The 19,532-nt window shown below is 33.9% G+C and overlaps 1 protein-coding gene across 4 annotated transcripts in view; it reads left to right on the top strand.

Annotated features, from left to right (window-relative positions):
- RYR2 (ryanodine receptor 2) overlaps nt 1–19,532 on the top strand; it is a 394,356-nt gene that overhangs the window by 283,224 nt on the left and 91,600 nt on the right. For all 4 annotated transcript variants that reach the window (XM_064648733.1, XM_064648734.1, XM_064648732.1 and 1 more), the window contains 11 exons: nt 1,595–1,735; nt 2,445–2,608; nt 4,878–4,956; nt 5,613–5,702; nt 6,420–6,557; nt 9,267–9,344; nt 12,226–12,301; nt 13,524–13,650; nt 15,353–15,468; nt 16,991–17,055; nt 18,758–18,879. In XM_064648733.1, the coding sequence (XP_064504803.1) occupies nt 1,595–1,735; nt 2,445–2,608; nt 4,878–4,956; nt 5,613–5,702; nt 6,420–6,557; nt 9,267–9,344; nt 12,226–12,301; nt 13,524–13,650; nt 15,353–15,468; nt 16,991–17,055; nt 18,758–18,879 (1,196 nt within the window). The remainder of the gene's footprint in view (nt 1–1,594; nt 1,736–2,444; nt 2,609–4,877; nt 4,957–5,612; nt 5,703–6,419; nt 6,558–9,266; nt 9,345–12,225; nt 12,302–13,523; nt 13,651–15,352; nt 15,469–16,990; nt 17,056–18,757; nt 18,880–19,532) is intronic.

The raw sequence follows: 19,532 nt of genomic DNA, 5'->3' as shown, positions 1-19,532 counted from the left end.
CTGTGTATGTTGCCCTAAAGTGGACCCTTCTAATGCATTATGACATTTTGTGTGCTGCTAAAACCAAAGAGTAACTTGGTACTCTCTCCATGGCTACAGTCCTTCAGGGTTTTGTTTTTTGGGAAGGAACAACCCCAGGTCCTTGACATCTGTTCATCTGAAAGAGCAGGCTTTATGATACTGAGAGTCCTGACTGCAGTGTTTCCCATGTTGCTGAACTGAACAGTAAGGAAATAATAATTGGATCTTTTGTCAAGTCAGGGCTTGCAAGAATATAGATGTGAAGAGAACCATGGTGTTAGCAAAAGATTTTGTCCATTGACCCTAAACAAGTAATAGGAGTTTCTGAGGAAAGTGAACTCTTTATCTGATGATAGACCTATAACTTTTAAGAGGTTTCACTGACAATAAACTGTTTTTCAGTGATTTAACAAGGGACTCCTACCTGTATCTATTAATGTGTTTCTGATTTGAAAGTACTCTGTGTATTCCTTATGGGTTTGTACTGGCAAACAGATTATAGTAATCTAAAAAGGCAACTGTAAGTTAATCAGGCATCTGAAAATGTAATTTTCAATGGGAAAAGAGGAGGAAATAATGGAGGCTAATGAGAATACAGAGTTACCTACTGTGAATACATTTGCTAGTTTCTACAGTTAAAAGTTTCCTCAGTTTAAGCAACAAGTGAATTCAAATCTGTGGCGTTTTTCCTGTATAATATATTGCAAACTTTGTGGAATAGAGCTGCCTTTTTATTTCCTCTTAATTCATATTCAGTGCTTCATCAGGTACTTCTCTAAGGCTAAGACCTACCTTTACTCTCTTGACTAGGTTTAAAAGCATATATGTATATATATTAGTATGCTCCTGCAGTCTAAAAGCAAACTTGTCTGACCACTGTGTAATAGAGTATAGTTTGAAAAAATATATTCAGATACATATTTGACTCTTAGAGTCCATATTTCTGAGACTCCTGTGGTTCTACATAAATGATAAAACTTTTGTCTTTTTACAGGCTATATGCATGTAAGTTCTTATCTCTGTTTTTTCTTTAATCATCCAACCAATTTAAGTAGTAAATAGATATTAATAGATTATTTAAATATGAAGGTATAAAAATATATTACATGTATTGTTGTTCTTTTTCCCCTCTGATCCATTAAAAGTATAACAGAAATGTGCAGTATCAAGATTATATTTTTGGTTATCAAAATCCTCACTTCTGCACATCAGAATTTTTTTTTTAAGTCCTGTCTTTATTTATGCACATTTTTGTGCATAAATGGTGCAGATTTTTATTATGAATGTCTTCATTTTTCCACCTTGACATTTGTTCTGACTGGAAAAAGAGAATCCTGTCAGATCTTTACTGACTGTGACTTGCAAGATTTTTTTCCAAAAAATTTTGAAACAAAGATGAAAAAACTTCTAATTCTGTGTGTATATGCTCCAGTGATTTAAAAAAGAGATACACAACATCAACTATTGATAAAAAGATAGAAATTTTTCTGGTAATGTCTGTAATGGTCAAGTGTCAGAATGGAAGGACCTCAATAGATAATTTTATTTGCTTTCGAAATATGTTTTGTTTTAGTTGCTGACAAATCATTATGAAAGATGCTGGAAGTATTATTGTTTGCCAAGCGGATGGGGTAACTTTGGTGCTGCCTCAGAAGAAGAACTTCATTTATCCAGAAAGTTGTTCTGGGGTATTTTTGATGCTTTATCTCAAAAGGTAAGTAATTTTAATATCTATCTATTACTGTAAAATCCTTACTGTGTAATCTTTTTTTCTTTAATCTGTGATTTTTACCCAGCTTTTGTCAGTACTGTATTATGCACTTTGAAGGAAAAGATACAGACTTTAGTAAATTTAAATCTTTCTCTTATAACTTCTACTTTAATGTAGGTATACCATTTTTCTGCTCATTAAAAAAATATATATCAGTAAAGCAGTAATCTTGTTATATATCTCTTTATAGATCTGTACAGTTCTCTGCTTAGTAGTTGTAGTTGCAGCACCCTTGAATCAATTCTATGCTGGAAAAAAATTTAATAATACACCTTGTTATGTATTTATTCATTCTGTGACAGTTTTTAACAAATCTGCTTAAAATTTCATCAGTTTCATTTCAAATCTAAGTATTTCGGAATGCTGTGCATATTCCTGTGCTATATTTTCTTCTTAGGTATCTGAAAAATGTCTATTTTTTCTGCCAGTGAAGTCAGCACTTTTCTCATTTATTTGAGCAAGAGCAAGACTTGATCCTAGCTTTATCTACATGCTTTAGACAGTCAGTTTTATTTTCAGAACAAAGATTCAGTTTCTCATCAAGAAAGCCAGTCTGTGGCTGCTTGGTTTCACACATACCTGTATCAGTTTCAGCAATGATGCTGAAAGTTCCTATTCACTACTCACTTTCTATTCCTGGTGTTTTCCACAGAAATATGAACAAGAACTGTTCAAACTGGCTTTGCCTTGTCTGAGCGCAGTTGCTGGGGCCTTACCTCCAGATTACATGGAATCAAATTATGTCAATATGATGGAAAAACAGGCTTCAATGGATTCAGATGGGAACTTTAATCCTCAACCTGTTGATACCTCAAAGTAAGGAATTACTTCATTGCAACTAGTTTTTTTTTTAATTGTGAATGTGTAAAAGAGGGGGGGGAAAATCTGTTGTTTGGAATAATGGGAACTTACAGCTTTTCTTCTCTTTGGAATGCTTATCTTCTAGATAAAATTGAGACCTTAAATTTTTATTTTTACTTAAATATTTATTTTAAATCATGTAAAGCAATAACTATCACGTTACATAACTAATTTCTTGGTCAAATGAGAATATTTTTAATGCATTTTTGCCCTGAAGATAGAATTGTCCAATTATCTTTATGTGTCTGCTGCAAACAAACCATTATGTTTTTAGGAGTTGAAAAAGTAGACTAGCCTACTCATCCCTGTCATTATTAACATGTGACAAGACATTAATTCCAGTATGTGTGAGTGACAGTGTACCTACAGAAAATTATGTTTGATCATGGATTCACATAGTCATTTTATTATGAATAATGGGGAATTGGGCAGAAAGATATTCATTCTCTCTGGGCGTCGTACTCTGACCATGATTTTTTAAGTACATTAGCAGACAGAGCACGTATCTAAATGGAAATTTTCTGCCCTGATTTTTGACTACAGCCAGCATGCTGTTTTCCTTTCTATAGAACAGTCTTACAGAAGTGTGGCTATGCACTGAATCTTTAAAAATTCCTCTTGTAAGACATTTGCTTCAATTGCTTCAGTGAGTTTTCTGCCTGTATTCAGCACACAAAATGCTGTCAGTAGGTTGATATCTTTGTTACAGCATGCTTGTACATGTATGCACATTGAAATATGGTAGTAAAAGCCACAGTCTAGTCTGGAATATAGAAATCACTTCAGCCACCATGAAAATTTGTTTGTCTAAAATGTATTTAAAATATATGAAGGTTTAGCAAAATTTAGTGAGAATATTATGCTATCATTTAGCGAATTGAATATTATTTTATCTGGTGTTATTTCTGAGAAAAATTGTAGATAGACAGAATATATTTGAAAAACTTAGAAAATGTTACTTAACATTACTGAAACCATAGGTCACTTTGCCATACAGTCACCAGTTCTGTGATATTTCAAGAAAAAGAAAGCACTAATTCTATGTCACCTACAAATTATCTTAACATTCTTTTAACATGCAAATCCTGGATCACATTGCTTACTACTAGACCTATTTATATTAAGCTGTAGGTAATAGGACATTTTTGTACTTGTCAGTTCACTGCATTTCTGAAATTATTTGAAGTATTATAGCACTAGTAGAGTTCCCCCTGAAATACATTCTTTCAAACAATAAAAAAACTGATGACAGTGCTGGATGAATATTTTCTGACCTTTTTATGTGGTTAGGCTCTTGCAAACTGTTACTCAGACATTTCTGGTTTACATTTCTGCTTTTTCTTATGACTGAAAATTAAAATCCAGACTCTTCTACTTTGCAGTAGGTGGCACTGTAACACTTCTACTACCAAATCCTATGTGTTAGAAGGGAAGATTTTGTTATTTCAGCAATGACCAAGAAGCAGTTAATCCTTTTCATTTGTAAGAATGCAGATGAAGAAAACTACTGATATTTGATAAATTATTTCTCGAAGAAGGTTCTATCTTGCTTGACAACTAAAAATCATTCCTTTTTCTTTACTACCTCAGAAACCTTAACTTCTACACTGTCTTGTACACCTCTTGAAAGGCTAGTGTATTAATTTGTGTGGCTTTTTATTATTTTGAATAAGGATTTTAGTATTTTAAATATTCACTGGTGTGTTGGAAAATAAAGCGTTAGGCATATAATTTTCAAGTTGCATAAGTTAGTGTGCTTCAAGCATATAATATAATTTCTAGGAATGTATAAAATAGATGATGTGTTTCTAGAAGGACTGTTATCGCACTTAGTTTATAATGGACATGTGCAATAAGTTACTACCATAATTCTGAAACTATAAGTCATAGTTTTATCTTTAATACTAAGAAAATGATAGTAAAAGAAATATGTGTCAAGAAGCATGAGTGCTCAATATCATTATTGATTTTCCCTGCACACATTTCAAAGAAGTAAAATTCCTACAGCAGCTGTGATTGTCATTCAGTGCCCATTAAATAATTCAGATTTCTTCCTTGATTTAATTAGGCCTTGGAGCAAACTGTAGGTGAGGAAGAATAGCACAGTAAGATGTGTTGAATTGATGTATGCATTATTAGTTATATATTTTGAAGTTTTCTTCAAAACAAAAGCATTCACATTTTAGCATGTGTGATATAATGCTAATTTTCTCTTCACTTTCAGCATTACAATCCCTGAAAAGCTAGAATATTTCATTAACAAATATGCAGAACATGCTCATGATAAATGGTCAATGGAAAAGGTAAAATCTATGTTCCTGTTAAAGCAAAATCAGATTTTTTTATTTGAATCCATTTCATTTTTAAAATGTTTTACTCTGGAAGTTATTGTTTTTCATAATGCTACAAGTTAGTATGTAGATAAGATATAAACACATAATTTTCTTGAAATGTATTTGAAGAAAAGTTCTGTAAGTGCATATGAGTGTTTCAAAATAATGTTTCATCATTTCATTATTTTTATTGTTGACTTTTGAGTAAACATACTTGCTAATTGTTTAGCAGTTTTATGGACTTGAAATTACTTTTTTTTTTAAGCAAAAAAGGTCTTTAGCATTTTTATTCCTTTGTGCCATTTGTTTGTCCACTGTTAGAAATAGTTACTCCACTCTAGCATGATATTCTGCTCCATATAAATCTGCAAAAGAAAAGAGTATTGATATGATAGCTTTGGGTAATCATTAATTCGCAAAAAGATGGCACACTACATGATTCACTTTTCAATGTACAGATAATATAAATGTTGGTTGAGAAAATGTTGAGAAAATGGTAGAAAGGAAACTTTAAGAGAACAGGTCTGCAGAAGCATTGTTCAGTTAATTTATACCAATAAAAATAGGATTTTTCATAATTTTTTGCTTTTCTCCGTTTTTTCCTTACTTACTGTTGCTGTTTTCAGTTTGCCAATGGATGGACATATGGTGAAACATTTTCTGAATCTGCGAAAGTGCAACCATTAATGAAACAATATAAGTTACTATCTGAAAAGGTAAGGAATTTGTTCGTTCAGGGTGGTTGAAATATCACTGAAAATATCATCTTGTGTTTATATAATTTTAAAAGATTATTTGGAGTACGTCAGTTAATGTGTGGTTGTTGCCTTCCCCCAAACCTTGAAAAGATATAGAAGGGTTTTATTGTATATTAAATAAGCCACTCAATCTGTTTTCTCACATGGCTGAATTCATATGGCATAACTCATGGTGAAACTGAAGTGTGATAATGCTGGTAAATTTTATAGTCAAATATATTAAATACATTAAAATATAGTAAAATATTTCATAGCCCAATTAGGTTAGCTTGTCTGATCTCAACAGAAGGTAGAGGTAGATGATGTCCAGAGGTCTATTTCAACATAGACTTTCTTATGATTCTGTGATTTTGGTTTTTTTGGTTCATGTAGCAGACAGAACACTTAGTCCTGAGAATTACTGCTCTACCTTTGACTTCATGTCTGAGAATGCTGTTAACAGGATAAGATTATCAGCTTCCTGCAGGTCCAGAATTCTTCTGCCCAACCCTAAAATTATAAATAACCTTTTTAATATCTTATATGGTTTATTTCCCTCGTTTCATTAACCCTGGGCCGTAAGGGTTGATTTAAGTACATTTCTTTGCATCTCATAAACGGGAAACGTCCAAACTCTTTTTTTTGCTTTGTACAGCTGTAATAAACAAGTTAATTATTGTATGTACATTCTTCTAGGAGAAAGAAATTTATCGATGGCCAATCAAAGAATCATTAAAAACTATGCTGGCTTGGGGATGGCGAATTGAAAGAACACGGGAGGGAGATTCCATGGCACTGTATAATCGGACACGTCGCATATCTCAAACCAGTCAAGTGAGTCATTTTGCTAAAAACTTTTTAACAAGAAGGCATGCAAAATCTGCTCTCTGGTCTTTGATTTTAAAAGTGATGAAATAAACTTGTAGCATAAAAATATGTGAAAGCATTTTTCACAGATGATTGTACAATTCTGACAGTTGTTTTGGATTTCTGTTCACTGAAGCTGGAACTTTATTTCCCTACTCCAAAGTAATATGCTATTAAACATTTTCAAAAAAAAATAAAGTTAAGAAAACTGAAATAAGAATGGATTTGTTCACCTGATTTAAAATTAACCGTGATATTAAGGAGAATTATTTACTCCAGCTGGTGATTACATATTAATTGTGAGTATTAATATGATTTTAGTCTGCTATTTTTTGAAATTTGGTGTTTATGACACCTTTAAGTATATAAAGAAATAAATAGAAGTACATATAAAAGTTACTTTTATACTTATTTTTTTCAAGGAAACTTAAGAATCAGTGTTAATGCAGCATGCATTTACATCCATAGATTGTCAAAATTATGAATTACTTTTTATCTTTTCGAATGGACTTCTGAAATCAAAATTCTGTAAGGATAAAATGGAGAAATAGTGACACTAAGTTCTCTTAGAGCTCCACATACTTTGCAATTAAACTAGGGAGGTGAGAAAATCTCATTCACACAGACACACATGGAGGGCTAACAAACAGGTGAAATAAACTGGAGGGGAAAAATCTTTTCCTCTTCTGTCCACTCAGCTCTGCATTATTTACATGTTTGAGTGGTGATATAACTGTGTAAAATGAACAGTTGAACCTGCCTCTCAGCTCTATATAGACCCTAGTGTATATAAAGTGATTTCATTTAGTACTTGGGCTAAACTACACATTATAGTTTGTACACTATTATTGCCTTCAAAAATTACTGACTTCCAAATTTCCTGACTTTCTGGTGTGTATAATACCAGTCTCGAAGACTGTACTGATAGAGATATTTGTATATGCTTTAAGCATAAGGATCTCAGAATGAGTAGCTTTTTAGTTGAGATTCAAATTATAACAACATATGAGAACAACTTTTGTAGCTATGTTTACTATCTTCCCTTACTATAATGAATTTGTATAACTTTTCTAGAAGAGTTTCTGAAACCTAAAATATTTCTGTATTTCAGAGTACATTATCATATTAGTAATCATTATGCTTTTAAAATGCGGTGTCATCCCATCATCATCATGGCTAGACTTCACGAACGAAGATTTGGGAAAGGCTCTATCCACATTTGTTACAGGCACGCTGGTGGCTAATGAGGCCAATCCCATATCTGATTGCAGAAAGATTCCTTAGGTGGTATATTCTGCAAGACACAATTCTTTCTGCGTTGTCTTTTCTCCTCGAGAGTGATCCTGTGTGCGTTCTCAAAGGAAGCAGCAGCGTTATAGATGGTGTTTCTCCAAGCCTCCCGATTTGAGGCCAGAGCAGACCAGTTATGGTGATCAATATGACCAAGGTTGAGATGTTGTTTCAGGGAGTCCTTGTATCTTCTCTTCAGAGCTCCTCTCATGTGACAGCCAGTGGCAAGTTCATCATAAAGCAGGATCTTAGGGAGGCGGTGGTCCTTCATCCTTGAGATGTGTCCTGCCCAGCACAGCTGTGTTCTCAGGAACATGGCCTCAATACTTGTGACTGCTGCTTGTTCTAGAACAGACGTATTGGTCACATAATCTGACCAATGGATGTTTAGGATTGTGAATTTAATCACTACCTTCATGTTAATGTAACAATGCTTGCATTGTTTGCTTTAGAAAATAGTATTTTCTCAGTACTTATTTAGTGTGCTGCTTGTACATCCTTTATGCTATTGTCTATGAATAATAACTGCCTTTTGAAAGGTAACCTTCAAACTTTTAGGACTCTACATGCTCATATAAATGCATATTAAAATAATATCACAAATAGGAGCAAAAGTCTGGACACTATTCTTTCTGTAGGAAGACCTACCTGAGGGAGACATATATCTATTACTGCAGAATACGTAGAGGAAAGCCTAGCAATGCCCCTTTTCTAGCCACACTTTTTTCCCCTTTCCTAGCCACACTTCTTGTATCAGTGGCTTGTCACCCAGAGAAACTCCATAATTTTTTAACCTTTGACCATTTGTGTCGATGTAATGAGCAAAGTTGTGACAAATTCAGGCAGTGGAAAGAAAGAATGACAAAATGGGGATATTTTCTGAGTAGAGAGGAGGAACAGAAGATAAAAGAGAAGTATTTTGTAGATTTTAGTCTTAAATGTAGAAATATGGTTGAAAAGCCAAATTCAGAGTTTGATTTTTGCCTGAATTCACCTTCAACGTGATTGTCTGAGATTTTGCCTGCTGAGAAAAAAAAATCTCTAGAAAATGCAGAGATTTTATTATAACTTCAGTATGGCCTGATCCACAGTAGGTAGGTTAAAACCCTAAAGGAGTTCAAGTAAAATTTGCCTTTGAATGAGAGGAATTTGTGTCTGATGGCTGGCTGTCCTTGGGAACAAACTTTGTTGATCTTCGCCTAATTCTCACTTAAGTTTACAACCTTAGTTTATTTTCAGTTGGGCTACATAGGATCTTTTTGCTCTCTAGATATGTACAAGTTACTTTTTCCAGAAGTTCTTTCACTACTTTCCTACCTCGTTAATGATAACTTCTTCATATTAAATGCTTGCATAACTTGACTGTTTTGCACATTTGTCATTCAGATCTCTGTAGATACAGCCCATGGTTATACTCCTCGAGCAATTGATATGAGCAATGTCACCCTCTCCAGAGACCTACATGTAAGTCAGAAACACTTAAACTGCCTACCCTTTTTTTTTATAATTTAATTTTTTAAGTTCTGCTAGTTTATTTTAAATAATTTGCTACCAAATCTTACTTTCTTTGATATGCTTTGATTTTTGTGGTTTTTTTCTTTTCTATAATTTCTCCTTGATCCTCTGTTGCTTAAAAAATATGGTTCATGTTGAAAAGCTTCAAAATTTTCTGTATTCCTGGACTGATTTTCCCAGCTCTCTTTGTGAACATTTGTTGTTTTGAAGACAATCCTGTATAGAAGAGCTAGCAGCACCGATCGTTTCTGTTCTTCATTTATTTCTCCGTTATCTGTCCAAAACATTTTGTCGTGTCCTTTTTTTTTTTCCTAAATAAAAGAAATAAGAACTAGGAACTGTTGCTACAATAAATATTGTGAGATTAGAGAATGAAGGAATTGCGGGTATGATTTTGACAGACCTATCCGTAGATTGCTGCTGTCTGGAACAATATGTTTTAGTTAATAAATGATGTTTCTGTCATTAGTTAGGATTTTTTTCATGGTCTTTGATGGAGCAGGATGCCAGTTTTTGCAGCCTACTTGTTTACAGTGAATATTATTACAGTATTATGTAGGCATACTAAATAGTTTTAAATTAGTTAGTATGAATGTTTGTGCCAGTCTAGTGATTGCAACATGGTGTTCAAAGCTGGCTACAATAGACTCCTGAAACACAGAGTGAAGTTTGCCCGTACTAAGCTTTGATATGGTGCAGGGAAACAAGCAGCAGTAGTAGATTAATTGGCTAATTGTACAGTGTATACTATACTGTATCAAATTCTCACACTGGATTTTTCCTCCTTGATTTCTGTCTTGTGGTTTCGAGTTTTATATTTCTAGCCATTTTAGATTGTTGACTAGCTTTACAGTAATAAGAATTTTCTGCCAGTTAGACGTCATTACACTGGTGATCATTCCAAAGAGTTCATAAAACTGATAATTGAATAACTACTTCTATCATTACACTCTCATCTGATTCTGATAACAAAGATTCCTTACAGTTACATTTAACGTTTGTATAAACTCAGTACAATTGAAAGACTGTGAGGACTTTATTTAATGCTCATGAACAAACTCATGATGTGAACAACATCATAGTGTTATGTTGCAGTAAACCAAGCTCAGATAAAAGTAACCATCCTGTCGCAAACTACAAAGAAATGGTATTAGAACTTCTATTAGTCCCATACCCTCTAACACTCATCGTTAATTGAATTTCCTTTGTAGCCCTTAGCTATAAAGCAGAGCCTGTTGACTTTATGATTCATTTGCCCTGTGAAGAGAGGTCTTTGAAACCAGTTTCAGAATATGTTATTTTAGAGCTAAGTAAATTTAATTAAAATGCAATTTCAGCTATTAATTGTCCTGATACAGACATTCACGAAATATCCAAACAGGTTAGTATTAATGAGATCTGAGTTTTAAAAATTGTGTATTTAATTTTGAACATTTAAAAAAATGTTTAATATCTTTCGAGTTGGAGTTCAGGCTTAGATAAATTGTTAGAACAAAGTTAATAGTTTTGAACAGAGTTGTGGGGTTTTTTAGGTGTTTTGTTTTTGTGGTTTCTTTCTTTCTTTGTTTGTTTGAACTAGTACATAAGAATTAATGCTGTTCAATTTTTACATCATCCTGTGCAAATAATATGCTAGGAGGAATTGACCGTGTCTAAAACTGTAACTCTCCAAAATACTTCTCATTTTGGTCTTACGTCACCTGGTCACATCCTGGCTCCATGAGTAGCTAGGTCTTGCTCTGAAAACATCTTCATAGCATCCTGCTTTACAAGGAAATAAAACACAGACTATACTACATTCTTCCAAGGTCCTAATAGGGATTATCAAAACACCAGGATCCAAGTGTGCATGATAGAAAGCATCTACCATGCAGAAGAGATATGTGCAATAATATATTCATTGGAGAAAAGTTTATGAAATGAATTGTCTTATGAACAAGATGTCACAGAATATGCTGAGTTGGAAGGGACCTACAGGGATCATTGAATACAACCCTTAGCCCTGCACAGGATACAGCTGAAAAGTTTGTGAAATCAGGAGTATTCTCACAAATAAAGGAAATACTCATTACTCAAAACCTTTACCAAAGATGAGCAGAATGTTTCTGTAGTTTCATGAAAGAAATGAAAAATGAAATCTGCAGAAAATTCCACCACTGTGTACAACCGTGGTGGTGGGGGGGAGGGGGGGTGTACAACCAGGGGAACAGAAGAGGTGGTTTTAAAAAGTTGTTTCGTGTTGGAATAGTAGTTCCTTCTAGTTAGAGATTGGAGAGCTTGTCTGTTTTGCCTCGGATATAGCTTCTAGTTTGCCAGTCTGAGTTTGTTTTATAAGAAGAAGGTATAGAAGAATTTATGTGGTAAAATGGTTGATGCTTTTAACAGTGTGCCCACAAAAATGAGCATAATATCCACATCCATGGATTAGTTTGCAGCCAGCAGTAACAATGTTGATTCAGTCCTCTGGCTTGCTGTTCTTTATTTCCCTGACCAGGGCCTTCAAAGAGTTCTTTTTGTCCTTGAAGAATCAAGTACCCTATCTTACAGCCCAGTACTCTTTCCAGAGTATACTTCTCTTTGTGGTTCCTCCCTTTTTTTACTAACAGTTCTTTCTTCAGCACCAGGTTCCTAACTCCTATACCTATGCCCATTCTACCCAAATTCTATATAATATTTTTTCAATAAAAACTTGTTTCCAGTGAATCATTATAGCGTAATTGTATTGAACTTCCCATATAACAAAACTTGTTATTTATTATCAACCAGAAAATTGTCCTTTTTGAGAGTTAACCATTGCAAGACATATCTCTAAGCTCTCCATTTTCCTAAGGCTATGGCTGAGATGATGGCTGAAAACTACCATAACATATGGGCAAAGAAAAAGAAAATGGAGCTTGAAGCAAAAGGTAATATTAACTATAAATATTTTCAGTATTTTAAGTTCACCGTGATTAGCTTGGTTTATGCATTTGAGAAAACAGATGAACAGAAAAAGGAACAGCATATTAAAACGACAAAGAAGAAACAACAAAGTATCTGTTGTGATGTTTAGTGCCTGGAACTTTTTATAGTACCACATGTTCTCGTTTAAGTAGCTTACCAATTCAAATATATCACAGGAAGAGAACTCAAAGGCTGTAAATTAATTGAAGCTACATTAATATATTTTTCTTATAGCATTAATCTTTTAGAATTAATAGAAAATTTTATAATATGTGGCTTAAAAAAAAATCCAAGGATTTTTATAGAGGGAATTTGTTCCTTTTTAGAAATATTACTATTATAGGAGACTTGCTATAGTATTTTTTCTGAGATGAGTCTGATCATTACCCTTACAATTACCTGGGGTTTCAGAGCAATTGTTGTAGGAATTTATTGTGTTCTATTGTGTAATGGTGATTTTAGAAGCTGAAATCCTAAGAATGTTGTTTTTTATGCAGATATTTATGTTAATAATAGCAGCATTATTTTCCTGCCAAATTAAGTGTCTACTTTCAGGGATGTATCGATACATCAGATATTTGGAAGCAATACCAATGCAGTTTATTCTGTTGAGCTCTGATAAGCATTCTTTTAATCAGGTTGGACAGTTGTGTGAACCATGTTTGAAAAATGCATTCTAATTTTGTCTTTAATTTATTATTATAAAGTAGAACTGTATCACTTTAATATATTTTTAAATATGTGTATATCTTGCTAAACTCAATGAGTCCTGTCAGAATGTTTAAAAGCAGGACTGTATATGTTTATGTATTTGTTAATATCATGATTTTCTTATTAAATTATGTGTAATTTATTGAAATACTTCCAGTTTCATTAAATGAAGTTGTAATTGTAATAAATGTTTGTAACAGTTAAGCACTTTGTTCTTTAAGAGTTCTTGCGGTAGGTTCAGCGTATTTAGTTGGTACTTGCAGCAACTATGTCAGAACTATGCAGCCGTGTCCAAAGTTCCCATGTGAATGTTTCTTAAGGTTTGTGTAAAGAAACAGACAAATGTATTATTGTTATTTCAGACTAGATTTTACTGTAACATGCTATGTACGTGAGAGTGCTTTTGCCTACTAGGACTTACCATGTCAACAGAAAACTCTTTAACTAATTTTTAATTCTCTTCATGTTCCATAGTAGGAGGAGGCAACCATCCTCTTCTTGTTCCTTACGATACACTCACTGCCAAAGAAAAAGCCAAGGACAGAGAAAAAGCACAGGATATTCTGAAATTTCTGCAGATTAATGGATATGTTGTCTCCAGGTAATTCTCTGTAACAGAAGTTTTCTAATAGTCCTCAGTAGTGGTGTTTGTTTGTTGTTTGGTGGTTTGGTTTTGGGGATTTTTGTTTGGTTTTTTAATCAAAAGAAAGCTCTATGATCATTTTTAGGTTTCAGTGCCTGGGAATAAGGACAAGCTCCTTCATTTAAAACATTGTAAGGAAGAAATGCATTACAGAGATAATAGCAATGTTTTGGAAGGCATAAGCAGAATTCTCCAGAATCTCTGCACATCTTCTTCCGCCTTTCTTCTCAACACTGCAGCCTGTTTTTTTTCTTTCTAGTGTGTCTCCATACATACAACTGTTAGTAAACTTTCTAATTTTCTACAAATAATAAAATTATATAGCATATATAATAAGATTATAGGACAAACTCTAGTTTGTCCTGTACTCTAGTACAGGGCTCAGTCAGAAAACTATATTGACAGGCCACAATTTACATGTGATCAGCTATTTTTAAAGCTCTTTTTGCCTCTTCTCCCCTCTGCTCTTGATACTTTCCTGCTGCACAGTCCATCACTGGTTTGTGTAGTTCCACTGATCTGCCTCAAATATTCCAAATCCTCATGTCCCCTCCTCTTAGGAGTTACAAAATACAGGTGGTCCCTCTCCAAAGTTGTGTCTGAAGTTTCTTAATGGCCCCTTATTTAGTAACTGGAGACTTTCATTCTCCAGCATTGTCTTCTTTATCCGTTCTCTCTTGGGTTTGTGACTCTGTGTTCTTATTTATGGCTTCTCTTTTATTACCCTCTTGAGGTCCTTGATCAGATAACCTTAATGAAGCAGACATTCTTGTACCCTTACTAGTATCAACAGTTGACAAAGCTGTTTTAATTCCGGGATCTGTTTTTCTGAAACTGGACCCTACCATCGTCAGTGTTTTAATTTAAAGCATAAATGTGCACTACACAGTCAGTTATATTCAATATATATGAAGTAGTTATACTTTTTAAACTTGCAACATAGCTGAGTACTAATGTACTTGGTGCTTCTGATGGGGGCCAGGTGGCTGTGATTCAGTCTCTCTCATTAAGCATGGTTTCTTTGTGTGCCATTAATTAAGTCCTGATCCTGCATAATCAAGGCATATGTCAATGCTAACTTGTTGCCAGCAGAAATCAGCCCATGTCATGGATTCACTCTCTGAAGATTCATACTTGTTGAAGGAAGTGCTTTTCATATTAGATTAGTAACTATGATGAAACATGCTGGAAGAGCAATCCCATCACTTTATTTTAGTTTTTCTCTGATTTTTTATAAATGCCACATAACTATTCAAAGATTTTCCATTGCAAACAGACTTTTGGGGAAAAGTCATAGTAATGAACATTAGATTTCCTTTTAATTTGCTTAAATCAAAATATTTTGGAAGCATCAAAACTCCCTCACCCAAGAATCAATCCCGGAAGGAAAATAATGGAAAGAAATTATAATAATAGTGGATTAACTTGATTGACAAGTCTCATTTTTCTGTAATGCTCTAGCTGGGAAATCTTAATTGTGTTTTAAGAAATTACTCAAAACTTGAATAAGTGTAAGAGTACTGTTTATGTCAAACACAAAAAATTCTTCTGTTAATAAGCACTTAATTGTTACTAGAGAAAATGGTGTCAGCTTACATGGAGAGGTAAGGCTGCTTTTAGTCCTTCTGTGTGTGTGTGTGAACACTGCTTCTTTTTACAGAGGACTTAAGGACCTGGAATTAGACACGCCTTCCATTGAGAAACGGTTTGCCTACAGTTTCCTTCAGCAGCTTATAAGATACGTGGATGAAGCCCATCAGTACATTCTGGAGTTTGGTATAGTATCCCTTGGACATTTTTTTCAAATAATTACTAAGATGATGTTATAAAAAAACTAGAAAATTTTTAAAAATAACATGTTCCTGGACTAATTTTTCCCTTAATTTCCTACAGTTGATGAAGATTATGAATTTTGAAAAGTTACGTGGTTGCCATTCATTCCAGTTTCCCATATTCATTCATCAGATTAAAAGTGTTTGGCCAAAATTTATAATGACTTCCATTCTTTGAAAAAGAAACTAGATGCTCCCTTGCATTTATGCACAAAATTATAATCTCTCACGTGCACATTAATAGTTACTATCATATATAATCCCTTTTTTCAGAGAGCAAACGAATGGTTTGTACCATTCTGAAATGTTCTCTGGAGAAGGGAGTAGAGAAATCTCTTTGACAAAGTCCCACAATTGGAAGGTTCTTTCACAAACACCTGGCACATGTTTTGTCAGCAGTACTATGAAGGATTTAACTTTATCTACTTTTGGTGAAGATAAAAAAGATATAAAAGTTCAGTGACCCAAGTCTGCTTCTTACACGAGCAGTAAAAGCCTAAAAACCTGGCTAGATGCATGTTGTGACCATGGGAGTTATAAGTGACACACAACATATACTGTGCCTTGTGTCGTCATAGATGGTGTAATTGACAGTAACAGGAACATCAAGATTGACTAAATCAATGCTCACCCAAAAGTCTATCTAGTTTCAAAGTGGAAATTATCAGATTTATGAATTATTGTATGATGGTTACTTACACTAGCAAAAGTCTGGTCTTGATACCTCCTCAGGTTACTTCTTCTGCTGATGCCTGATTACCATGGCTTTATCCTTCTTAATTATATAAATTTGTCATAATTGCAAGAAAGATAATGAATAAAGACTAAAACACTAGAAGCATTGGTGGAACAAATACCATTCAAGTCCCACAATGGATTAACAAAGACAGGACAATTAAATAAAGGAGAAATAGTACCGGATTTTATTTTTTTGATTATGCAGTTTTGATTTTTAGAGTAATTTTTAGAGTAATTTTTATAATGAAGTTAAGCAATTTAAATTTCAATTGGGTAGATGTACCATTAATTTTGTCCTTTAGATGAAGTCCACATATAAGGAGTAAAAAATTCATTAATTTTGTTTCTCCTAGGAACAACTGGAGAAAGGTGTTCGATTAGAATCTGAGTAAGGCTTTCAAATTATCACCTGTAACAGGAAGAGACAAACATAGCACCAGATCTTTATCTCACAAAAATATCCGTATCTCTTTGGACTATGAGATGTCTAAACTTTTATAGAGATTTGGACAATTATTCTTTCCACATTTTATTTGCTATTACTTTTCTTCACATGAGGTAGTCATAAAATGCCACTTTAGCTAGTGTGTATACTGTTCAAGTTATCTTAAATTTACATCTAAAGCTGACCAGTATTATTTGCTTATAGTGTACACTTTCTAAGAAAAATGCAGAATAGACTGTAATTAGGATATATGACAGGGAGCTTAATTTTTTTCTCTCTGCAGATGGTGGCAGCAGAGGCAAAGGAGAGCAGTTCCCATATGAACAAGAAATCAAGTTTTTTGCCAAAGTACAGTATATCTTTGCTTATTCTTTGTCAACGTTGTAATTTAAGTGAGAAAGTATTATTTAGTGACTGTTATTGTTATAGTTGCATTTTTCAGTGTTAAATTAATTATTTCATTAATTAAAACCAGTAGTAATAAAAATAACTTGAAAGTAACGTAGGATGAAATATAGATGTGGGAAAATTACAGGATTATATTTTTATTCTGGTTATTTCCTTGCTCCATGATATGCAACTACTGATATGATATTTTCCATAAGCTCCCTACATTTTGTTTTCCAACTTAGTCTATTGTAGATTTTTCTCTTTTACAATATTCAGGCAGGTAAATGTGAACAACAGTCATTGGAATTAACACAGCCATATATCTGTTAGTGTCACATTAGTTATTTCTTTCTTTGTCTTAAAACCATGCTGTTGTCTCCATCATAGAGTCACAGAATGGCTGAGGTTGGAAGGGCCCTTTCCTCAGCAGTGTCATCTAGAGCAGGTTGCACAGAACCATGTCCAGATAACTTTTGAGTATCTCCAACAGCAGAGACTCCACAATATCTCTGGGCAACCTGTGCCAATGGTCAGTCACCCTGACAGTGAAAAAGTGTTTCCTGATGGTCAGAGAGACCTTACCATGTTTCAGTTTGTGCCCATTGACTCTGGTCTTGTCACAGCAGAAAAGAGCCTGGCTCCATCTTTTATACTCCCCCCCCTTCAGATATTTATACACATTGATGAGATCCCCCTTGAGCCTTCTCTTCTCCAGGCTAAAGAGTCCCACTTTCCTCAATCTCTTGTCATGTGAAAGATTCTCTATTACCTTAATCATCTTTGTGACCCTTCACTAGACTCTCTCTCCAGTATGTCAGTATTTCTCTTGTACTGGGGAGCCCAGAAGTAGACATAGCACTTCAGAGGTGGTCTCACCAGTGCTGAGAGAGAGAAAGAATCCTCTCCCTGGATCTGCTGATAGCAGTCTGTCTAATATGCTGCTTATAGCATTTTCTAACCCTGATATCCTTCCAGTAAATTGTAATTTCAATACCTTAGAGTACTTCCATGTGGTATTATTCGCCAAGTTCACTGACTCACAAGATAGCATTCCACTTTTTTGTGAACCATGCTCCAAAAAGGAAGCAATTTCAGGTTTTCTTATTGGCAGTTTATTTTGGGTCTCCTCGTGGCTGACACCTTCAGTAGGTACTGAGTAATAGCAATCACAGAAAGTAAACAGTAAAACTTCTATGGACAAGCCCTTAATGAATGAGGTTGTTTTGGGAACTTTATTTGACAGCATCTAGAATTAAGTGCTGTTAGTGTGCTGACAGTTGTAGGTGAATTTTTCTTAAACCTTCATTAAAAGAAACAAATAGTAATAGTTGTGTTTGGTTATGTGGTATGGGAAAAGTCTGAAATTGTGAGATAAAATTAAATTATACTTTCTGCTTTGTACTCCTCCTGAATAAACACACAGATCAAGGCCGAGAGATAATGTAAAGTTTTTTTCTGCTGCCTTTCTTGATGACATATTAAGTGCCTTGTATACTAAATAAATTCAAAGAGGAATAGACATTAGAGAAAAAAAGCACATAGAGATTTTAAAACAGAAAACCTATTTGAAACCTCCTGTCTTTAGTTGTGACTTACGGAGTGATACAGAACATTGTAAAGAAAGTCCTGAGATAACTACTTCTTTATGATGTGATTTCAGGTTGTGCTCCCTTTGATTGATCAGTATTTTAAAAATCATCGCCTGTATTTCTTATCTTCAGCAAGTAGACCTCTCAGCAGTGGAGGCCATGCCTCTAATAAAGAGAAAGAAATGGTGACAAGGTAAAGCTTAAAATAATGTTAATGTCTATGCATATATGTGTTTGTCTTTAAACAACAGCAGTTGACTGTGAGAAAGTGAGAAGTGGAAGGCAGAGAAATATTTTTCTGAATGAAACTTTTTTAAACAGATTAAACTTTTTTCACGTTCTTTTCCTGTTAAGGAAATTCATTGTATAAAATGGAGAGGAGTGCAGAGTTACTATTATGTGCTGTTTAAAAGGCAGTGGTGATGATTTTATCATGCAGGGAACTTAAATTCATCACTATGTCGCACATAGAGCACTGTGTAAGTCTGTGGCACAGGCTATACAATTATGTATTCTCACTGCTGGAAATAGGTATATACTGAAATCATTATTGCTGCAAAATTTAATGGTAGGTTTAAAAGCCAAACATATGTTATAGCTGATATTCAGTAAATATCATTATTATGTCCACCATAAAAAGGAAAAATGAGGGAGTTGCATTCTTTCTGCTCTTTAGTTTTCTAAATAGTAATAACAGTAGTAATATTACAGAAATACCCACTTGATTATTTTCCTTAAGTTACCCTTTTTTTTAGACCATCTCTCTAAGATATGTTTTCACTTAATTTCAGTTCTGATTGAATTGAAACCCACATTTCCCATTTAGTAAGGTGGACTACAAGCTTC

The sequence above is a fragment of the Pseudopipra pipra genome, chromosome 3 (assembly GCF_036250125.1).
Source record: "Pseudopipra pipra isolate bDixPip1 chromosome 3, bDixPip1.hap1, whole genome shotgun sequence".
Taxonomy (NCBI): Eukaryota; Metazoa; Chordata; class Aves; order Passeriformes; family Pipridae; genus Pseudopipra; species Pseudopipra pipra.
Note: the sequence above shows the minus strand (reverse complement) of the source record. Positions and strands in the feature narration are given on the sequence as shown.